The 21,150-nt window shown below is 52.9% G+C and overlaps 1 protein-coding gene across 1 annotated transcript in view; it reads left to right on the forward strand.

The window, feature by feature from the left end:
• Nucleotides 1-965: 965 nt before the first annotated feature.
• Nucleotides 966-21,150, forward strand: part of PLEKHB1 (pleckstrin homology domain containing B1) — a 35,349-nt gene continuing 15,164 nt past the window's right edge. Inside the window, exons 1-5 of the mRNA XM_067533198.1 lie at nt 966-1,041; nt 2,387-2,446; nt 4,501-4,653; nt 11,803-11,905; nt 14,372-14,411. Of these exons, the coding sequence (XP_067389299.1) occupies nt 2,410-2,446; nt 4,501-4,653; nt 11,803-11,905; nt 14,372-14,411 (333 nt within the window). The 5' untranslated portion in view covers nt 966-1,041; nt 2,387-2,409. The remainder of the gene's footprint in view (nt 1,042-2,386; nt 2,447-4,500; nt 4,654-11,802; nt 11,906-14,371; nt 14,412-21,150) is intronic.

Consider the following 21,150-nt stretch of genomic DNA (forward strand, 5'->3'; position numbering starts at 1 on the left):
CAGAGCCCCCTGGCAGCCACAACTCAGAACAGTGCGCAGCTGCTCCGAAGCACGTCCTACGTCCTCAGCACCGCCAGCGACAGATTTCCTCCCGAGTCCCAGCCCATTCTGCTTGGTGCCGCGATATCCTCCCAGGGAAGTGGTGGGAGCCCCCCACACCTCCACCTACTCGGGACATGCAAAGCCAGCCTGGTCGAAGCGCTGGGACGTCCACTGTCGGGAACAATCCCGCACAGGCCGGAGCGATGGCTTAGCTGCCTCACAAAACCAAACCAAACTGCGGGGAGTCTGGTGGCACCTTACGGACTAACAAACGTCTGCGGGCACAAGCTCTCGTGGGCTGCGACCCGCTTCGTCAGATGCCTCGTCTTCACCCTGGTGGCCTGCCTGGCCTTTCCCATCCCTCGTGGCTGTGACTGACCCTCTGTCCCGACACGCAGCGCTCCCACTGGTGTAAGCAGCTGCGGCGGGTGATCCTGGGGGGCTGTTCTCCCCTCCCCCCAGCAGCGGGCCAGGGGACGAAGCCCGGGCGTGCACGTGTCTGGCTTTCCCCTGATCTCCTTCTGCACCGCGGGAGGCCGGCCATCTGCACAGCCTCTCCGCTAAGGAGCTGAAGCCTGGCTAAAAATAGACCGCCCCAGATTCGGGAGGGAGGGTCCCAGGCGGGGACCTCCAGCTGCTTCTGCTGGCCATGCCCACAGCAGCCCCCTGCTCCACGCCTGCCCCTCTTCCAGTCCCCCCCATCAGAGCCTGCAGAGGGGCACAGGCCGGCGGCAAGCCCCGCTCCAGGCTGAGCGGGGGCGGCTGCCGGGCACAGCCAGCCCGCTGGAACCCACCAGCGCCTCTCCTCTGCATCCTGGGGGCTGTAGTCCCGGCACCGGTTCTGCCCAGGCCGGCCGCCGGCTGCGAACTACAACTCCCAGCGTGCTGCGCGAGCAGCGTTCCGGGCTCGCTCGCTCTCTCTCGGGGTTCCCACGCGTCACACAGGCACCCGAGGTTCCAGGAGCGGCCGGCGCGTGGCGGGGTCCTGCACCTCCCCAGGTAAAGGATGCGCAGCAGCGGCTGCTGTGGGGCCAGGGCGCGCGCACCATGCCGCCGGCCTGGCTGTAAGTTTGCCCCGGGTGGGATGTGTTTGGCAAGAGCAAGGGGCGGGGGAGAGGGGGGTAGCCGGTGGGCTGTGCAAGGTGGCAGCTGCTCCCCTGCCAACACCAGGGTCCAGGGAATTGGCACAGCCGAGAGATGCCAGAGCTGGGGCGCCCTGCGTGAAGCCAACAGCTGATCTGTCCGGAGGGGAGACAGGCGAGGCCAGGCGCATGTTTTAGAGATGTGCGTGGCTGTATCCGATGCCCTCCTGCATTTGATTGAGGTGGGCTTGGTCCTGCTTTGAGCAGGGGGTTGGACTAGATGACCCCCTGTGATCCCTGCCACACCTCATCTTCTATGATTCTGTGATGGGGGGAGGAGAGATGCCTAATACAAGTGGGGAGTCGTTTGTAAATGCTGCCTATCTGTACATAAACACTGAAATGTGTGACACTGCTTACTGTGTGTGTTCTTGGATTGGCTCACAAATCCCATGTAAGATAGTAAAATCTCTTATTGTCAGTCCTTTTTTTGAGGGGGGGGGAACAAAGTGTATTGTGCCTTGCTACTATTGACTTAAAAGAAGTGGGTGTGTTCCTATCTGTTACCCTCACTATTTGGCTGTTGCATTGGTCAGGGTGGTTAAGCACTGGAACAAATTGCCTAGGGAGGTGGTGGAATCTCTGTCATCAGAGATTTTTAAGAACAGGTTAGACAAACACCTGTCAGGGATGGTCTAGTTATTACGTAGTCCTGCCATGAGTGTAGGGGACTGGAGTAGATGACCTATCGATGTCCCTTCCAATCCTGTGATTCTAAGGTTTTTATGCATTAATGGGCTTATTAAACTCTCGTAAGAACTAATTTTCATCCATTCGCTGCACTTGTTTGTTTTCGCCAATCAATCATTCACTGTGGAAAGTTACCAAAGCCTTTGGGAGTTATTGCCTGTGTTTGCAGGTATGTTCTGGATTTCTCCCCTTACATATACAGGAGAGCTGCTAATCCCTAAATCCCAATGCGATTAATGGTGTAAAGAAAGGCAGCAGGAATTTTTTTCCCTTCCTCAATTCATATTACACAGATTATTAAATACTGCATCTATTTGACCCAGATTAGCTCTTAAAATTAGAACCGAAAAGATTTTCTTTTCCAAGTTGCTAGGAACAGCCTGTATGTGGGAAACCCAGTAGTTAAGACGAGTAGCTTCAGGGATAGCTGCTGCGTTTATTGGATGGTGATGGGAGAACGGACTGTGGTTGTTTATTTTAACTCCCTGCCTTTGATGTTCCTGCCTTGATAGGTTTGGAAAGGCCTTTTAAAGCAATGGCAATGATGAAGAGCGGCTGGCTTTGGAGACAGAGTAAGTTCAGTCTGTAATTTATCTGTGTGGTGCTAAAAAGGTCTCTTTATTTGGGAAGGGAGGGATGTGCTGGGCTGGCTTCGTTCTTTTTGCTGGAGGTATTTGGGGACAACTTTTTCCTTTGCACACGTTGGGTATCTGGCTGATATGCTTATCACATGCACAGACTGGATACCGATCGTGTCCCTGTTTCACGTTAACTTGCTGAGTGCAGGATGGTGCGTTTGCCTCAAGAACTGGACTGTTTGAGTTGCCTGAAGCGCATAAGAAACTGATGGCACACAAGCCTGTGTCTGATGATAGAGACCTACTGAAACATACGCTCTAGATCAACAACAAGTTACTGGGCTGATTGTAAGAATTACTGAGTGTAATTGGTCTGTGTTATACAAGAGTCAGTCTAGAGGGGCCCCCTCTGGCCCTACAAATCTGGGCTGTCTTTCTAGTTAGGAAAACCCAAGACGCTGGACTTCCAGTACTGTGCTATGCTTCCTAGAATAGCAGTGCTGTGATAATGAGACAAAGGATATACCTGGAGTGCCATTCTGCTCCTGTCACACTTTCATGATAATCTGGGGGCCAGATTTTGGCCCCTTATTCGCACTTGGTGAGGAATTCTTCATCCAAGTAAGTCAGTGAGACTTCTGGGCAAGGAACTCCTCCCTCGACTCCCTGGGGTGATAACAGCCTGGCCCCAGAGTAGGTTTTTCTATCCCCCCCAGCAGCACGGTATCTGATCGCTGAGTGTGTGATGCTGGCTGTGAAACATGTATTCGGATCTAGCCGTGCTTTCCGTTCACTTTTCCCAGATGTAAACCACTACACAAGGGGCAAGGCAGGAGAATCAGATATGGAGTGGCCCCCAGTAGCCTAGGAGATTTACATAGGAAAACAAAGATGAACAGGAGTGTACCCCAAAGAGCTTAGAGTAAAAACAGACACTAAGAAGGAAGACAAAAGGGCTCAGTAGTGAACCTCACCCCATACAGAAGATATGAGGAACCTGCTTACTCCCTGTGCAAGCTGTCTACAGCACTGGACCCGCCCCAGGGGCCAAAGCAACACAGCTGCTCCCCTGCTGCTCAGATGGGCAGGGAGTGGGTGGAGTTTTGGCAGAGCTGAGCCAGAACAAAGGGGGCAGTGAGTTGTGCCATCAAAAGGGCCAGGGCAGCTTATTTCCCTGGCACAGCCCCGGGGAAGCAAAAGACAGACTGGTGACTTGGCAAGCGAGTCTCCTCTTCGAGCTGGCGAGGGCCTGTCCTGCTCAAGGAGACGTGCATGCGCGAGCTCGGAGCGAGCTAGAAATGAAAGCAGAGCTGTTGCAGTGTGAGCAGAAGGGTGGCCAACCAACTCGATCCCGTCCGAGACTGCTGGTATGCACTTAACACAAGCAGCAGGATGGGCTCGCTGTCCTGCCATGGCTACGCTCCTGTTTTTAGCACACTAGCTAGATCAGATCTAGCACAGGTATGTCTCTTCAAGCTGGAAATGACACCCACAGCTCCAGTGTAGACATGCCCCAAGAAGCACAGTCCTTGCTCTGCCACTGTGATGCTGCCTGTTGCCCCCAAAGGGATCAAGTGGGAGACAGATCTAAGCTCCCAAGCCTGCTTCAGACGTGCAGCACTCCTCCCAGCTGTCTGTTTCTGTTCATCAGACTGGCCTCTGCTTTGGGCTGCTGTTTTCTGCTGTAAAGCAAGAACTGGGCTCCCCACTCAGCGAGTCAAGCTGGGTGTCTGGTCTGCGTGTCCAGTAGGACAAGCCTTTGGTATGTCAGGACCTGCATGGGGCAGAAGATACGCAAACTGAAAGGGCTTTTTAAATTTAGCAGCCAAAGGCAGAATGAGATCCAGTGGCTGGACGCTGAAGTCAGCAGATCTCTTTGTGGCACTAAAAAGGCTGCGCTGCAGCCTTTCCACGAGGCATGTGGTGCACAGAGGCGGTGAGAGGCAGAGGTTAGATGCTTTGCCCTGTCAGTAGCCCTGAGGGAGGAATGTATTATCTGGAAGGCAGGTGTCTGTCTGGATGTCGCCTTAACCCCCTTCCTCTTGCAGGTTCCATTTTGCGACGCTGGAAAAGGAACTGGTTTGTCCTGTGGCTAGATGGCGGCCTTGTATATTACCGGGATGAGACCCAGCGTGACATGGAGGGCAGGATCCACATCAGATTCAACTGCCGGGACATAAAGACTGGCCGCGAATGCAGAGGTGAGAGAATCCCTCTGGAGGTCCCGTTGCACTGTGCGCCTCACGCTATCTAACCCCTTGCTTCCGTAGCATCTAAGATGCTGGGAGAACTCTCCATCCTCTGGAGCTCCCAGGGTCTGATTGGTGCTGTCCATCTTTGTCGTGTGGAAGCGCTTCTAGGGTAAGGGGCTCTGTCTAGCATGGAGCGGAGTATTCTGGTGCTTCTTGGTAAATAATGCTACTGCTTCATTCCTCCATAGATTACACTGCACTTTATCCCCTGCACACAAAAAAAGAGGCAAGTATCCTTATCCTTCTCTGTACAAATGGGGAAACTGAGGCATAGATGTACCATGACAAGCTCACACCGAGTCAGTGGCAGAACAGGGATTAGCACGCAGCTCTGACTTCCTCCATGTTGTGGCCTGGGACTGGCTTGATTTAAAGCGGGTAAGAATAAACTCTCAGTTTCACGTGTCAGCTCTGGGGTTCTGTCCTCGCTCTTTCGGATCACCGTGTCCCTGTCCCAGTTGTGACCTTGGTAATGTGGACTTATTTGGAGCCTGAACTCTTGATTATAATACATGCTACCTGAATCAGAGAACGTGTCTGAACATATATGTACGAATACTACATAGTGAATAACTTCTTGGAGCAGTGGAAGAAGGAAATTTTTTCTTTTGCGTGAAGAGGGAAATTCTCTCTCTCCATTGGTTTGTATTTTGTTGTTGTTCTAGTGCAGTGTTTCTTAACCTGGGGTTTTTCGCAAGTGCAGAGCTGGTATTGGGGGTGGCAAGAAAGGTTCTGGAGCCACAGGGGCGCCATGAAACTAAGTTACATGCCTCAGCCCCGTGGGGGTGGGACTCAGGCTTCAGGGGTACAGTAGTTTGGAAAGGTTAAGAACCACTGTTCTAGTGATTCAATACATGGTACTGCAGCCCTGAGTCAGCAAGTTGTATTCTCCTTCAGGCGGGTGGGACAAAGGAAACTCCTATGGCACAAAGCTTCTTTCTTGGGCTTCTAATCCACTGCATTTCTACACACCTGTCCATCGGAGGATCTCAAAGTGCTTCATTATGGAGAGGCAACAGTTTCTCTCTCCTCTCCATAGTTCAGATTGTTGATACATTCCAATACAAAGCCCTGGTTTAGCTCTTATATCACTTTTTGGCTTGGAAAAGTCAGTTTGGCCTGAAAATTGCCAGATTTAGTCAGAGATATTCTCTTCAAATGTGACAGAAACTAACAAACCAGTTTTGAATAACAGGTCACCCAAAAAGTGGAAATTTTTACTTTAGGGGGGGAAAAAGCTTTTCATCTCCTCCTTACTCACAGTGGTTTGCCATTGCCCTTCCAGTTTCCAGAGTTCAATTTCCTTAAACTCCTGTGTTGGCTCCAGTTGAAGAAAAGCAATTGTAATTCTAGCTATCCCTTTTATTTAACACTTAAGATACGGTATCTTCATTTAAGTATACACTAGGAAAAATGCAAGCTATATAAAACCGAATAAAAAAAAAAGGATGGGAAATTCCAGAAACTGCTTTCATAGAAAAAAAAATCAGTTCTGGTCATTAACTGACATGTTGTTTTACATTTCCCATAATTTACCCAATTCCAAAAATACAACTCCTCAACACATCCACCAGTATTATTCTAAACGAGTATAACACGCTTTTCCCAACAAGCTACAAACACAGCAAGACATGGCAGGGTGACGGGTTCGCACCACTCACCGACAGTCTGGCGCCTTCTGCTGGTTGTCTGGGGAATTGGTCCAGGCTGACGCCCACATGCACAGTCGGCGCACCGTCACTCTCTGCAGCCCACCTGCTAAGTCACAATCTGTCTCCCCCCGCTCCGGAGGATGTTTGGGCCAGTGGCATACCGAGGGTCTCTGGCGCCTGGGGGCCAAGCCTACATTTGCACTCCCCCCGCACCTCACGTTCTCCCCCCACCCCGTGCAGGGCAGGACGGGTCCCGGCACTGCCCCCCACTCCCCCCGCTGTCCCAGGGGAGGGTCTGTACCTGAAGGGCGGGGCGTGAGGCTCGGGGGGGGGGCCCCACAAATACAGGCTTGGCTCCACCCCACCCCTGCACTTACCCACCTCTCCCACTGCAGCCCCACAGCCCAGCACTTGCTTAGACTGGGCGGCCTCACCCCTGGCCAGGAGGGGGCACCCCTCAGAGCCTCCTGCACCCTCCACGTGTCATGAAGGGTCAGCCAGCCCAGCCCAGCACACCCTCCCCACACCCTCACCCGCCGCTTCAGCCCCACAGACCAGCACTAACTTGGATGGGGCAGCCTCACCACCCCCCCCTCAGCCTGGTGGGGGGTGCCGGGCCAACCTTTACAACACACAGGAGACAGGGGGTGCAGGAGGCTCTAAGGCGTGCCCCTCAGCACCTCCCCCCCCCGTTGTGAAGGGCTGGCCCAGCACAACCCCCTCCCCCACTTACCTGCCACTCCAGCCTGGCACCAGCTTGGGAGCGGCTGGGGGGGTGGGTACCTGGCTGGCCCTTCACAACACACAGGGGAGGCACTGAGGGGCACCCCTAGAGCCTCCTGCACCCCCTGCCTCCTATGCATCGTGAAGGGTTGGCCTGGCCCCCTCCCTCAGTACACCACTGGTTTTGCCTCCTCCGTAGTCTGGCCACTTCCTCAGTAGCACCTGCAGTCACTTTCCTGCCACTTCCCAGGGGTGAGTAGGGGGAGGGGGCGGGACCCAGGCCCACCCACTACTCCAAGTCCCAGCCCAGGGACCCTGTGAGTTGCAGCCTTTTGCTGCATCCCTAGTTCCTCTTCCTGGTGCTATCTCCCTGGGCCATTTCTACCCAGTCCTAGCACCTTCTTCATCCACTCCCAGGGCCTGCTACTATCTGCTTTCAGCAGCCCACCAGGAGCTCCTCTGGCTCCCCCAGTACTGCCAGGAGTATCTCTGCCTCAAGTACTACAGGTTTTTCAGCCTGTGAAAGCCACAACTTCCCCTCTCAGGCTCCAAACCATGTTTGCTCTGCTCTGACCTGGGCCACAGTGCCTTTTATATGGGCCTGCTGATCCTTGATTGGCTGGTCTTCCCAGCCTCTCTCCTATTGGCTGCCTCCCATGCAGCCGCCCGAGGGCTGCTTTTAACCCCTTAAATGCAGGGTGGGGGCAGACGCCCCATCACAGGCAAGTGTAAACAGTTTATCCAAAAACTCTGCTGGTTGCTAACATATTAACCAATATTTTCCAAGTAACAGTAACCCTTTATTTAAAAAAAAACCCAGCAACTTGATTTTTGGAGTATTAAAGATAGTAAAAATAAGGTAACCTCCTCCCCAACAGCCCAAAACAAAATTTCCCAGCAATCCATGGGTCAGATTTAAGGTTATTGTGTTGTGATGAAATGCTTTTTTAAAATGTATTTGTTTGTTTCTGTAATACGGGTTAGCAGAGGATTAGGGGATCTCTCCTTTATTGTTCACTTCCTTCTTTTTAAGCGCTTGGGTTATGCACACTACTTGTTTTTGGCCAAGTCTTCAGCAGGAGATGACGTATTGCTGCATTGTTTGCAAGCTTGCTCCTCGGAGGTTGGAGTATAAGGCCACAAGAGAACACAGGTGATGCTGTGAGTCTGACGTCGTCCTTGGATATGACGCACAGCCACAGTTGGGGATGTTTGTCTTCTTCTGGGTTCATGGCTGTACCTGCCAGGGCTGACGGTGTTCTCAAGGACCCCTGGCATGAAGAGGGCTGTCTCTTCTTGCCCGTGCAATATTGTCCCCAGCACCATCCTGCTTTCCATACATCATAAACCTGAGGAGAAGGGGCCCAGCAAACTAACCTTCTGCAAGTCTTTCCTTTATGCCGCTCTGAGCCATACTCAGTCTCTGGAGCCCAATTAGTCCATCGCTTGGTTGTATTCAGCTCCTCTTGTAGGCATGCAACTAGCAGGAAGAGCAGTGAATTACGGAGCACGTTGCCCACGGAATGCTGCTATGTGGTCAGCGATCACGTGGGCAAACAGCTTTGGTGGCGTGCTAAGATTGCCAGACAGACACACGCTGAACATCCAGCCACACCGTCTTAAGGACTCAGCTAGAGATCAAATCCAGTCCCTCCTTTGGAATTTGCCTTGGTGATGAATTAGAAGGGGTGACTGAGTGTCTGGGTTTTAGTCCTGGCTCTGCCACAGGCTTCCTGTGTGACCTTGGACATGTCACTTTCTCTCTGTGCCTCAGTTCCCCATCTTTAACAACATGATAATGATGCATCTTTGCCCCAGGCAGGGGTGGTGAGATTTAATTAATTAATGTATTCCAGTTTGCTCTGAGATCCTGGAATGAAAGAAGCTACAGAAGGGCAAACTGTGTCCTGGGGTTTCTCACTTCTTTCCCAACAGTGCTGTATTTCAAGGGGTCTTTAACTATAAACAGGGTAACATCAAGCTCCCACAGGGAAGGCTCAGGGAACTGGTAATGTAGGGTCTGATAGAAAGCCTTGCAACTCCAGTTTGCTGGTTCACACCTGTCCCAGGCTGGTAGTGAGTGAAAGCTTTTTGCTAGCCCATGTAAACTGGAGTTGGTGCGTTTAGTGGGCAGGTATCCACATCACATCGCTGCTGTGCTCTTCCTCCAGCAAGGAAGGGCTGGATGGGCTATGGAACCACTCTGTCTTCAAGAGATTATCACTTGTATGAGAGCGGCACCCAAACTGTGCTGCGTCTCTGCTCATTCCCAGCTCCCGCCTGGGCCCCTGTTGCTGTGTAACTTGTTACAGAGAGGGGAAGGATGATGGCCTGGTGGTTAAGGACTGGGGACTTGGGAGATCACTTGCTGGGACTGTTGGGAAGTAGCTGTGTGTGACTGGAGGACTCCCTCTCCAGGGCTGACTTACCGCTAGGGCAGCATCTCAGTAAAGGAGCAAAAAAGGGTTAACGTCTCCAGGAGGGGGGCGACAGACCTCGCTGACTGCGTTGCTGCAAGCTTCCTCCTGCAGCAGTGCCCGGCCTGGCTGCCCCCAGTCCAGCCCCACTGACTCAACGTTAATGCTCACCTTGCCCTCTGAGGAGGAGATCCCATGGCTGAACGGCTTCCATCCCTCCTGGGCTGGGGTAGGCTCCTCCATAGCCTACTGGCTCCAGCGGTGATGAGGGGCCCCAGCTGAGCTTGGCTTGCCGGGGAGCAGATTGCAGCTGACCCCCTGGGGAAGTGCAGCTCCCTGTGGATGTGCAGGGGGAACTCTCCCAGCAGAGTCACCTCCAGACTGCAGGTGATGCTCAGAGACCGGCACTCCCAATCTTCCGGCATGTGGAGCTGCTTCTCCCTCGGCAGCCGAATGCCTCCTCTCGGTGCAGTTGTTATCCTTTGTGCTGGGAAGCGGAGCTTCCCCGTCCGCCTGCTTGCCCTCCGCTGTGCTCCCGGGGCTCTGGGACTCAGGGTTGGAGAGCGGCATGCCCCGCCAGAGGATGCCTCTGGCCGCGTTGTGTTTCCCTGGTTGGCAGGTCTCCCCCGTTCCCAGAGCCTCTATGGAAGATAACAGGAGGCGGAGGGAAGCCCCCGTAGTGGCCGTGTCTTGTCAAGGAGGGTAACGCTCACACCCCTCCTGAGGAAGGAGCCCCTTCGGCAGAACTACCCGGGAGGATTAGCTAGACTGAGGTCCAGACACCGGGGACCTGGGACAGCTCAGGCCCAGCTCTGAAGTTCAGGCCCAACCTGCATCTGGGAGCACTGCAGCATCTCTGGTCCCAGCTGTGATCCAGTGCCGTGTGGGCAGAGCCTGAGCCCGTGGAGGTACCTGCTGGGACGTGTCAGCTCGACTGCCCTGGAGACTGAAGGCTTTTGTTTATTCGCACAATTGGCTCCCCGGGATCTTCCCCCGTATGGCCCCTGCTGATACGGCTCAGCCCTGATCTGACAAGGGGCCATCCAGCCCTTGGCCTCTCTCAGCTGGAGATGACGGAAGCTCTTTGAGTGGTTCCCATGACGGTCTCTCCTGCCCACCCGATTCTGGATTAGGACCACCAGCCTTGTTTCCCCAGAGGGCTCTTCTGCAGCCTGTGAGGGAGAATAAATTGTGTCTGCTCTGTCATTTGCTGGGAGGCAAGTCGGCCAGGACACGGAGCAGGAACTCTGGAGTCCCAGCTCTGCCACTCACCTGCTGGGTGGCCTTGGGCCGGTCACGTCCTCGTTCCATGCCTCAGTTTCCCCATCTGTAAAATGAGGATTAGGAGACTTACCTTCCGGTATAATGTGTTTTGAGATTCATGACTGGGTTGGGAAGGGCTATCTGGCTGTCTGTCCTGAAGTGCTGGGTTTCTGTCTGGGGTTAGGTGCCCATCCTGGCGTGTTGTCCTAACTGCAAGGGTCAGCAATTGTCATGCTATCCCTGGCAGGCTCTCTTTGATTGCCGACCCATGGCTAGGTGTCTCCAGCTGCATCACTGGGTCCCCTATCACAGTGCAGGGCTGCCTTGGGAGATGATGGCAGGGCTGGATGAAGGCATCGGCCCTATGTGGACATGCCTAGGGCCAGGCTCCTGGCCTTCCAGGATGACGTTAGAATCTCAGTGTCCATTTAAAACGAGGTGGTTTTTGTCGGTAGCTCTTATGGTTGCAAAGAAAACCTTGACAACAAGGCCTGGGCGTAAGTGATCGATCGGCATCTGCCTGAGTCTGCAGAGAGCCTCGATCAATAGATCGGAGAGGGGCAAATTGCCTCAGTCGTCCCTGTGAGGTGTTAACTCTGTGAGGAGCTCTGGCAGCCCCTGCTCCCCAACATCTGCCCAGCGGAGGCATGGGGGAGGGGCTTACAGACAGGGCCCCCCACGCCCAGAGGGATGGGTGATCATTCTCTTCTGCAGCACAGACCCATGCCCACCTGAGTAAAGGCAGCAGTGAGGCCCAGCTGGCCCACAGTGGAGTGGTAATGAACCCCCAAGCACACGGCTCTTGTATGGCACCCCAAGCTCAGTGAGGTTTCTCGTGCAGGGGGGCTGGGCTATGGCATGGGCGTGTGGCCACCGTACAGCGTGGGGCCGGGGAAGCCCTCACCTGGGGCTGTGCCTAGGGACTTGGAGGGCCTGGATCCTGAGGAAAAGGAGTTGCTTTGTACGTGCACACGCTTGCACACATTTCAGGGCGCTAGCTGCACCCCCTGCCTCCTCTGACGGGTGGATGCTTTGGCTTCCAGATGTGCAGCCGCCTGAAGGGAAGAGCCGAGATTGCCTGATGACGATCGTGCTGCGAGATGGCTCCAAAGCGACCCTGTGTGCAGAGAGCGAGGACGACGCCGTGTAAGTAACTCCAGGGGGTGCGGCACGCTCAGTGGTAGGATGACAAGGACACCCCATTTTATACCATCCCTGTCTCTTCTGGGCTGTAACTCTTCTTCGGGGCCAGGGATCAGAAACCTGCTGGAGACGTAAACGTCACTGGACAGTTGCAAGAGATGCCTCCCTCCTGGAAGACACAGTGTGTTTCCATTTGGGAGCCTGGGGGGACAAGAGTCACGCAGCGTTCACGGAGCCTGCTCCCCTACGACACAAACACGCTGAGTGGAGCATGCTCCAGCGTGACGGTCAGAATCCAGTTTGATGTAGCAGAGAAGTGGAGTTGATTGGGGAGAGGAGAACGCAGTTAGCCAGCCTCTTGGAATCCCCTCCCCAGCAATTCCCACGGGTCCCTCCCCGCCCCACACCCGGAGCAGCACAGTCATAGGGATCTGCCGGGCTCTCTTACCATCCTGCCTCAGGGCAGTGTAGTCCTGGTCCCACAATCGGCGATTCTGGGTAACGGACAGCCCTGTGGACTGGCAGCCTCACTCCAGCACCTTTTACGATCATAATGAAAACTTTCCTCCTCCCCAGAGTGTAAAACGTTCAAGCTAAGGGTGATTCCTGGCCTTGAATTACAGTGAGGAGTGCACCCTTGGATTCCCTCTTGGGCCATGTCTGTACCAGGCCGTCTGGGTTTGTTTCTTGACGCTCCGATCCTGCAGGGAGGGGGGCTTGTCATGTCACCGATGTCTACAGAAAGCGCCCTGGGGCCAAATCCATCTCTGGTGTAAGCACCCCACTTGGCTTCAAATGAGTGACACCGGGCGTGCGTTCGGCCTGGGGTGTGGGCATTCCCCCCCGCTCTCCCCAGGTAAAAAGGGAAGTGGTTTACACAACTTTAAAGAGCACAAGCGGAGACTAGCCCCCAGCTCAGAGGTTTGCTGTGATCACATGACCCCACTGCACTACTCGCTGTAGACCTGCTCCTCGGGATGAGCTCCGAGGGAATTAAAGATTAGTGGGGCTGTCAAACAGCGTTAAGGTCACGGTGGGACACACGCAGCCAGCTAAACAGGGGTCATGCACTGTGACAACTTCCAGGGAGCCGAGCGGCTTTCGGACTTGGAACCCATCAAAGAAGTCTTGCTCTGAACCCTAAGCAACCTTGTCCGTCAGTGTAAGCCTGGAAGAAACATGTTGGTTCCAGCAGGAACCAGTTCAGAGAAAGTAAAACTCCGTGATCGTTCTGGGCAGTGCTGGGTAAGACCAAATCCATTGTGTCCAGTGGTTATAGTGCTAAACTAGGACTTGGAAGTTCCTGATGTGTGGGCCTGGACACGTCTCTTAGCCTTTCTGTCCTTCGATTCCTTATCGGTACACTAGGGATATTAGCACTGCCTTAGCCCACAGTCCTCAGTGTGGTGAGGATACAGACATAAAAGATGGTCAGGGTCTCAAATACTATAGTAATGAGGGCCAGATAAGTACCATAGATAGATGTGGCTAGTAACTAATTTAACTAGCTGCAAGGAATTTAATTGATTGGGCTCCCAAGGCAAGAAAACAACCCACTGGAGTTATTCACTTACTCTATGCAAGCAGGAGATCTCCCTTACAGTAGTGTTTTTTCCTCTAATCCCAGCTGTAACTCAAAGTGAGTGCAGATCTCAGTGCTATCTGCTGTAGGAGCTGTAAGAGTCAATCCAGATTCTGATGGTGCAATCTCACTGTCCTGTAGTTACTTCAGCATGCAGTCTAGGGGCCAATACTCTATCTAATTCCACCATGTAGCTTGTCTGCAGATCTACTGAGACGCCCCGTGATACGTAACACACAGCTGAGATTGGACTCTGTCCTAAAAGTGTGGCCATAGGGTCAGAGAAACGGTACCTTCCTCCTCCACAGCTCTGCTCCCTGCCTGCCTTTAACTTTTATCTGCTGATCTTGTTGGCACAGACAAGTCTTCGCTCCTCGCAGCCCTACAGATGGACGCAGTGATGGGAGAACGGGCTGCGTTCTGTTTTGCCTCTCTCATGTCAGCCTGGTTCCAGCTGCACAATATTTATTGCAGGCAATGAGGCTGGAGGCATAAAGAACCCAGCTGAGTCTTCAGTGCTGAACGGAGTTTGTGAGGCTGTCAGATCAAAAGGCCTGGCTTGGAAACGGATTCCATTTAGATTGGCAGTCACCAATGGATAATAAATATGGAAATTCCACGACGTCTCTTTAAAGGAGAAGTGGGACCGAACCGAAACCTCGATCTAAGGAGATTCCCAGGGGCACAGATTCTCCTGCCAGTTCCTGGTTCGTTTCAGGGGCACGTGAAAGGTCCGGGGCTCTGTGTGAAAGGAAGGGCCTAGTCTCTGTGCTGTTTGCTGATAGCAGAGCAATGCTGAGACATGAACCAAGGAGTAGCTTTGCCCTGATGTGGTTTTAAAGTTGCTCCAGGCACATTTTTGCTCACATGTCCCATTTTGTTTACAGCGCCTGGAAGATGGCAGTGCTGGAGGCAAAAAACACTCCGGTGAGTCTTTCCTCCTTCCATTTCATAGAGCTCTTATTACAGCCTGCAAATAATTAGCTGTCTCCTTCCATCTCCCCTTCCCCAACACCTCTTCCTCCCCATAGAGTCAATTGATGGAGGAGCGTGACGGGGGGGCTGCATGCACAAAGCCATCTTGTCCCAGAGTGTGGGAAGAGAGGCGTGACCGTACCTGGAAAACCACATGCCATTCTGGGCACCTCAGAACTAAAGAGATGGGGACAAACTGGATGGTGCTCAGAGAAGAGCAACAGAGAGGATCCAGGTCCAGGATGGGGTTGATTTATTAGCCAAGATTAAGGTCCTGATCAAAAGCCCATTGAAGGCGACAAAGAGTCCTTCATTTGACTTCACTGGTCCTTGAATGAGGGCTTTTCTTAATGAATTTTGCTCACTGTTATTAACAGTTTTGTCCTAGCTGAGATCGGAGTCTCATTGTGCTAGGTGCTGTACAGACACATAGTAGGAGGCAGTCTCTTTTCCAAAGAGTTTATTACCTAAATAGACAAAGGACAGGAGGGAGTAGCGAGTCATGGGGAGAAAAGCAATTTGCCCAAGATCACTGGCTGAGCCAGGATTAGAACCCAGGTCTCTTCTGACTCCCAGGGCCACGGCATCATGTCCACTAGAGTCCAGACCATACTAGCGCTTGAGTTTAGCTAAGCAATAACGAAGGAAAGATGCCTAAAGGGATTAATCTTGTGGATGTAAGTGGCTATTTTGTGTAATACAGTTTTATAACCAGGAAGAGTGGGGTGAAAATAATAGAGAAGCTTTGGGCTGAATATCACAGAATCTCCTAATGGGGATATCTGTTGGGCTGGGGAATAACTCCCTATGGATGACATTGCATGGGACATTTAAAATTAAGCTGGACAAAAGCACGAGGAAACATACTGTAGGGAGCAACCGTACCCCAGTTGGGGGATGGACTCACTAACCGAATAGGCCTCTTCCATCTTGAATGTCTAAGATTCTGGATTCTACCCACAACGAAGTGACTGAGCCAGGCCTATGCCGACAGTCGGCCGCTCAACAAAGGGGAGCCTGTTCTCACGTACCAGAGTGTGTGCTGCTGCTGGGATCCTAAAGAGAACGAGAGAATTGTTCTGTCCAAGGACAGAGCTCAGTTCATCCAAGGCCTCCCCTCGGATGGCTTTGCAGCTATCGCTGTAAATATAGAGCAGGAGCCCCTTCGTCCAAGTGGGACGAGGGGTCACATGGAATGAAAGGGCGGCGGATAAACGCAGGATCCTAGGAGGCAAATGACGTCTGTCCAGGGGCATGAGTTAGGATCAGGGGAGTGTGTGTTGGGGAAGAAGGGATTGGCTAAACTGGGTTCTAATCCACCTTTGTTGGAGCCACTTTGTGACGGGCTGGTGGATGGTGCTCCCGTGTGTCCCCTTGGGGCATGGCCAGACTGGCGTTGCCGTCACGCCCTTTGCTCTGCCCAGCCCTTTACCGTCTCGGTGGTGGTGGTGATGCTCCTCTGCTTGTTTCTAATCCCAGACTCGCTCCCTTGTTACCAGTCCTTCCCCCACTTATCAGAAGGCTGGTTGCTGACATGGGGCTGGGGACGTGGGCTGTCGTGATGGCGCCACTTCCTTTAAGAGCTGCAGGGTGACTTTCAAGAGCCCGCTCACTGCCTCATCTGCAGCCACTGGAGCACATTTTTTGCAGTGGGGAATTGGGGCAGATAGTGGATGCAGGGTCACGCCTCTTATCCCGTCCCCACTGCTCCTTGCTTCTGCCCATCTCCCTCTGGATTGATCAGACACCCTCCCCCCCATGCTGGGATCCCCAATACCCTACTGCGTAGCCTTGCTAATTTCCTTGTTTGTTGGTTGAGTATTGTATTAAAAAGTCAAGTCAGAAATCCTACAAAATCCAGCCACAATATTTCTGGTCTGCTGAGCGGTCATGAGACAAATCAGGATACAGAATCCACACTGCTCCGGGTGGTAAGCACAGCATGTAGGCTGTGGACCTGACTCTGATCTCCCACCAGTGGAATGCGGGAGCCAATCCACTGAAGCCCGTGATGTAAAACTGGTGCAGGGCAGAGCAGACTCAGGCTTGATGTGAAGCTGTATGAGAAGTGCCAGTCTGCTCTGTGCCTCAGTTTCCCCCCATCTGGAAAATGGGGACAATGCGGACCTCCTTTGTAAAGTGCTTTGAGATCTACTGATGAAGAGTGCTATATAAGAGCTAGATATTATTGTTACTAAGGTTTTATCACCTAATTGCTTAATTTGCCTACCGTAACATTGCACAAAATGCTTATTCTTTTTGCATGGAACAAAGACACAGAAGCCTGGCTTAGTCCATGCTCAGAATGGCAAGATTTCCACCTGAGCTGGTGTAAGTGTGTGGCCCGGCCCAGCAGGGATGTTGCCGCTTTTCCTCGGGCCCAGGCTCTGGGGAAGGCCACAGCACCTTGGTCTACGGTGGGAAAAAGCTAGCGTTCGGTGGGTCTGTAGCCCCCGGCCCTCGAGCAGAGCGGGGCTGGCCAAAGCAGTCTGTAGCCCCCGGCTTTCAGGTAGGCAGGGGTGGTAAGCTTGGTATCCTCTGGCAGGTGGGTTCAGAGGAGCCAAGCACTCCCAGGGGTGGCTGGGAAAGGGGGGGAGGGGAACGCAGGCCCACCCAACTCCACTGCATCCCAGCCCAGGGCCCTGGCAGTGGCCAAGTGTTTTGCCACTGAGTCAGCAGGGCTCCAGCCGCAACACGCCAACTGGTTCAGCCACAGCCTCGGCCAAACTATGTTCAGCTGTCCCTGAGCTACTTCCTCCCACCCTGCAGCCGGGTGCCTACAGCCAGGGATCTCCCTCCAGGTCGCTGGGGTAGACGGCCAGCGGGAGCCCCATGAGTCCCTCATCATTGGCCAGTGGCAGGTCCAGGAACTCCTCACGGTCATCAGCGGAGGGCAGCTCCTCCAGGTGACAGGGTCCCGGCGGGTCCTCCGGTCCACCAGGCTCAGGGAGCTCCGATGGGTCCCCGGCGTCTGGCAGCTCCTCCAGGTCAGGGCCGGCCTTGGGGGGTTGCTCCCAGTCAGTGGCCTCGGGTAGCTCTTCCCAGTCACTAGGGCCTGGTGGTCCTCTCCAGTCACTAGGGCCCAGCAGCATGGGCAGGCCTGGGAGGCTCCGGTCGGTGGGGTGGTTGCTCCGCACAGCCACAAGGCCTGAGTCAGGCCCAGACCGCAGCCTCGGGGAAGACACGTCTGCCTCCGGTGGCAGCTTCCCCTTGACTGAGCTCCCAGGCCGGCCTTTTAAACTTCCCTTCCTGTCCTGGCTCCGCCCCTTTTCTCCCTCGGGGTATTCGGCCTGCAGGGCCTTGTTCTGCCCAGCAGGGGGATTTTGCGGGGTCTGGATCTGCCCAGCAGGCGGGTTGCTGCTTGTCCTCGGTCCCAGGCTCAGAGGAAGGCCACAGCGCCTTGCTACAGCTGGGAAGATCATAGTGAAAGAAATTCTAATCGCACTCCAGTGTCATGAGGACTCTGCCACTAAAAAAAATAGTCCATCCCACAGCAGCTACTGCAGGGCCCACAGAAATCTAAGGCCTGACCTACACTGAAAGTGTAGATACTATAGCTATACTGGAAAACCTTCTGCGTGTAGACACAGCTTATGCTGACAAAAAAGGGCTCTTGCCAGGATGGCTTACATCTGTTTCCCGTGCAAAATAAGCTCCACCACCCAAAGAATGCAGGCAGATATAACTACATCTACACTGGGGCTTTTTTGCTGGCACAGAAATGTCGCCAAAAAAACCCAACATTCAGATGACCTCACAGATTTTACTATTCTGCCAAAGAGTTTCTAAAACTGGCCAGAGACACACCTTAGGACATTGGCTTAGTCAGTGGATTGAATCCTAGAGGAAGGGTTCATCTTGAGAAGGCTGATGGAGGCCCCCCGGAAAGATAGATGAAAGAAATAATTGGAAGGCAAAAGTAGCGTCTCTTTGGTTGACAATTCTTGGGGAGCTCTGTGAAGAGAAGGGCTTTTTTTTTTTTTAAACTGGGTGACTCCACTTGTCTCTTGTTTGTATTGTTGGCCTCCCAAAGAGTCGAATGCCACTGGAAAACAACATTGCCTAGCGCTGCTGTGAGAGAATAGTGCGTTAAGAGCACAGGGAGAGTGTAAATGCTCTCACACTGCTGGTTTGACAGCCATTCATAAAGCCAAGATTCTCCAGCGAGGAAAGGCTGCTAATTGGGGATGGAATTAGCAGTGGCTTTTTTAATTGACCTCTTCAAATGAACTTGTGAACTGGATTTATCACAAAGAAGGGAAATGGGAGGGCCTGGAGGATCCGCTTCATTGTGCTGGAGAATAAATTGGAGAAGTCCTTCTGAACACAATGGCTGGAGCCTGAGCGCCCTGCCTCCTGCAGCTGCTCCATAGGAGGTGTTTTTTTGGTTCTTCTTGCTTTCTGCTATTGTACAAATGCTTTTAGAAAAAGATCAATAGCTAAGGGAATCCTTGGGAAATGGGAATGTGTACGAATGAGCGAGTCCGGAGGCAATGCAGCCTTAAGGGAACTGGCTAACAAATTTACTAGACCACGCTTGAGATTTTTTTGTTTGTTTTTTGAAAGCCGTGGGGAGTTTGGCAAAAGCAACTGTAGGCACTGCTCTTCCAAGAGGAACCTGGAGCGATCCTGGCAATTAGCCTAACTTCTATCTCCAGGAAAATAGCAAAATCAGATATTCAGAAAATTGCTAAATATCTTGGGCCAAATCCCATGGTCCTTTCAATGGGAATTTTGACCAGATACAAATGAAGTCAGCCTTTGGCTCCTAGAGGATAACAGAACCATAAGCAATAGCCAGCCTAGGTGAAGCCCTGGCCCCTTTGAAATCAATAGGGCCAGGATTTCACTCAATATGCTTCAACTTAAGGAGGAACTCCTGAGAGTCAATCCTGCCTCTGCTACTCACTTATTCTGTGACCTTGGGCAAGTCCTTTCTCCTCTCTGTAGTTCAGCTTCCCTGCCTGGAAAATGGGGGTGATGACCGCTCCCTCTGGGAGGCCCCATGAGGATTAATTAATGGCAGTGAAGCATTTTGAAGGTGTAAAATGCTATGCTGTGTATGGGGTGAATATGGTTATAATGGGAGTCTGCAGTGCGTCAGAGGGGGACTTGGGAGACCCCTGGAAATGTTATGTGTGCCAATTGCTTTGTGATATAGATAGACAGATCGATACTGTGGTAAAGCAGAGCCTAAACAATCAGCCTAAAGAGAACTGAAGTGCGGTACCAACGTGTGCCAGGGGACGCACCACTACCCAGTTGTTAAGACCAACACTATTACTCCCAAATCCATGGAGAAGTTTGGCTACCTAGGGCGTACGCTGTCCCAGAATGCCACAATTAACGATGTCACCCATCGTATAGCTAAGGCCAGCACTGCATTTGCAATGCTGTCACGCCACCTATGGAATGAGAGGGGTGACAAAATGAGCACGAAGCTAAATATCTGTCAGGCAGTCATGCATGCAACACTTCCGTATGGTTGTGTGACATTCAGAAACCTGTCAGTTCCATCTGCGCTGTCTGGGGTCTGTTTGCAGGGCCAAATGGTGGGACAAGATTCCCAATATCAGACTCCTTAACGATCGCTGGATGTCCTGCACTCAGAGCATGCTCATTACAGCTCAGCTGCGTTACCTGAGCATCTCATTCGTATGGCTAACTCAAGGATACCCAAAGCCATATCTTATGGCCCGCTAAAGCAAGGCACCTGTTCTCATGGTGGTTGCTACAAACAACATAAAGAGACACTGATGTCAAATTTGAAAGCACGTGTCAGAGCCGGGCCACGGGTTGCTGCTGTGTGCTGGTCAGTTGCCAGTTGTGGTCAGGAGACGTGTAGCGGAGTTGGGGACGAACCCAGGGTCAGGAGCTGGAGTCCAAGGTTCACAGCAAGGCAGGGTCTGGCGTAGACGCAAGGAGACAATCTGCATCATTGCTCAGACGACTCCTTGTGATGGCTTCCTGGTTTATATGCTGGCATGGGCCAATCAGTGGGTTGCGGGAAGCCGCCGCTCAGGCCCTACTAAGCGGTACTTCCTGCAGTGCCTAGCTTCACAGAGTTCTCCAGCAGGAACTCAGCCTGAGCTCCTGGTGGTGATGCAGAAGCGTGAGCGGCCCAGCACCTTCATGGTCCCCGGTTCTAGTTCCTCGGGTGCTTTCAGCGTGTCACGGTGATGTGCCACAGCCCGTGCCAGAACAAGATGGCAGCGGGTTTCTCACATTGCTGTTAACCACTTTGACGCAACGTGCATTGACACCTTATGTGAACAGTGCAAAGCAAGGATGCATCGGCCATGCAATGGTCATGGACAATCTCGTCTGTCCCACATGTAACTATGTTTGCAGTTCTTGCAGTGGTCTGACCTTGCAGGGCCAAGTTCACCTGTTGTGTTTGCTGATTCCTTGCACAGTGATGTGAGACTCTGTCATCCTGAAAGCAGAGCACTCGGGATGGATGCTGTAGGTGGTCCCTGTAGAAGAGCGAGATGGGAGAGGGCTGAGTTCTCTTTGTAGATGGTCCATGGTCTCCTAGGTAAAGCAAGGAACTGGCAGGTGCAATAGAAGCCAGGTTTCCCTGGGCTGCCATATTCTAGTCATTAAAGCAGGGTACCAGGAGACCACAGTTCTATTCCAAAGTGGTACATGGTGGTCATAGCAAGAGGGAGCACGTGGCTCATGATTCTCA

The sequence above is a fragment of the Emydura macquarii genome, unplaced genomic scaffold (assembly GCF_026122565.2).
Source record: "Emydura macquarii macquarii isolate MOO-44397 ecotype Brisbane River unplaced genomic scaffold, CSIRO-AGI_Emac_v2 contig_3328, whole genome shotgun sequence".
NCBI classification, from domain to species: domain Eukaryota; kingdom Metazoa; phylum Chordata; order Testudines; family Chelidae; genus Emydura; species Emydura macquarii.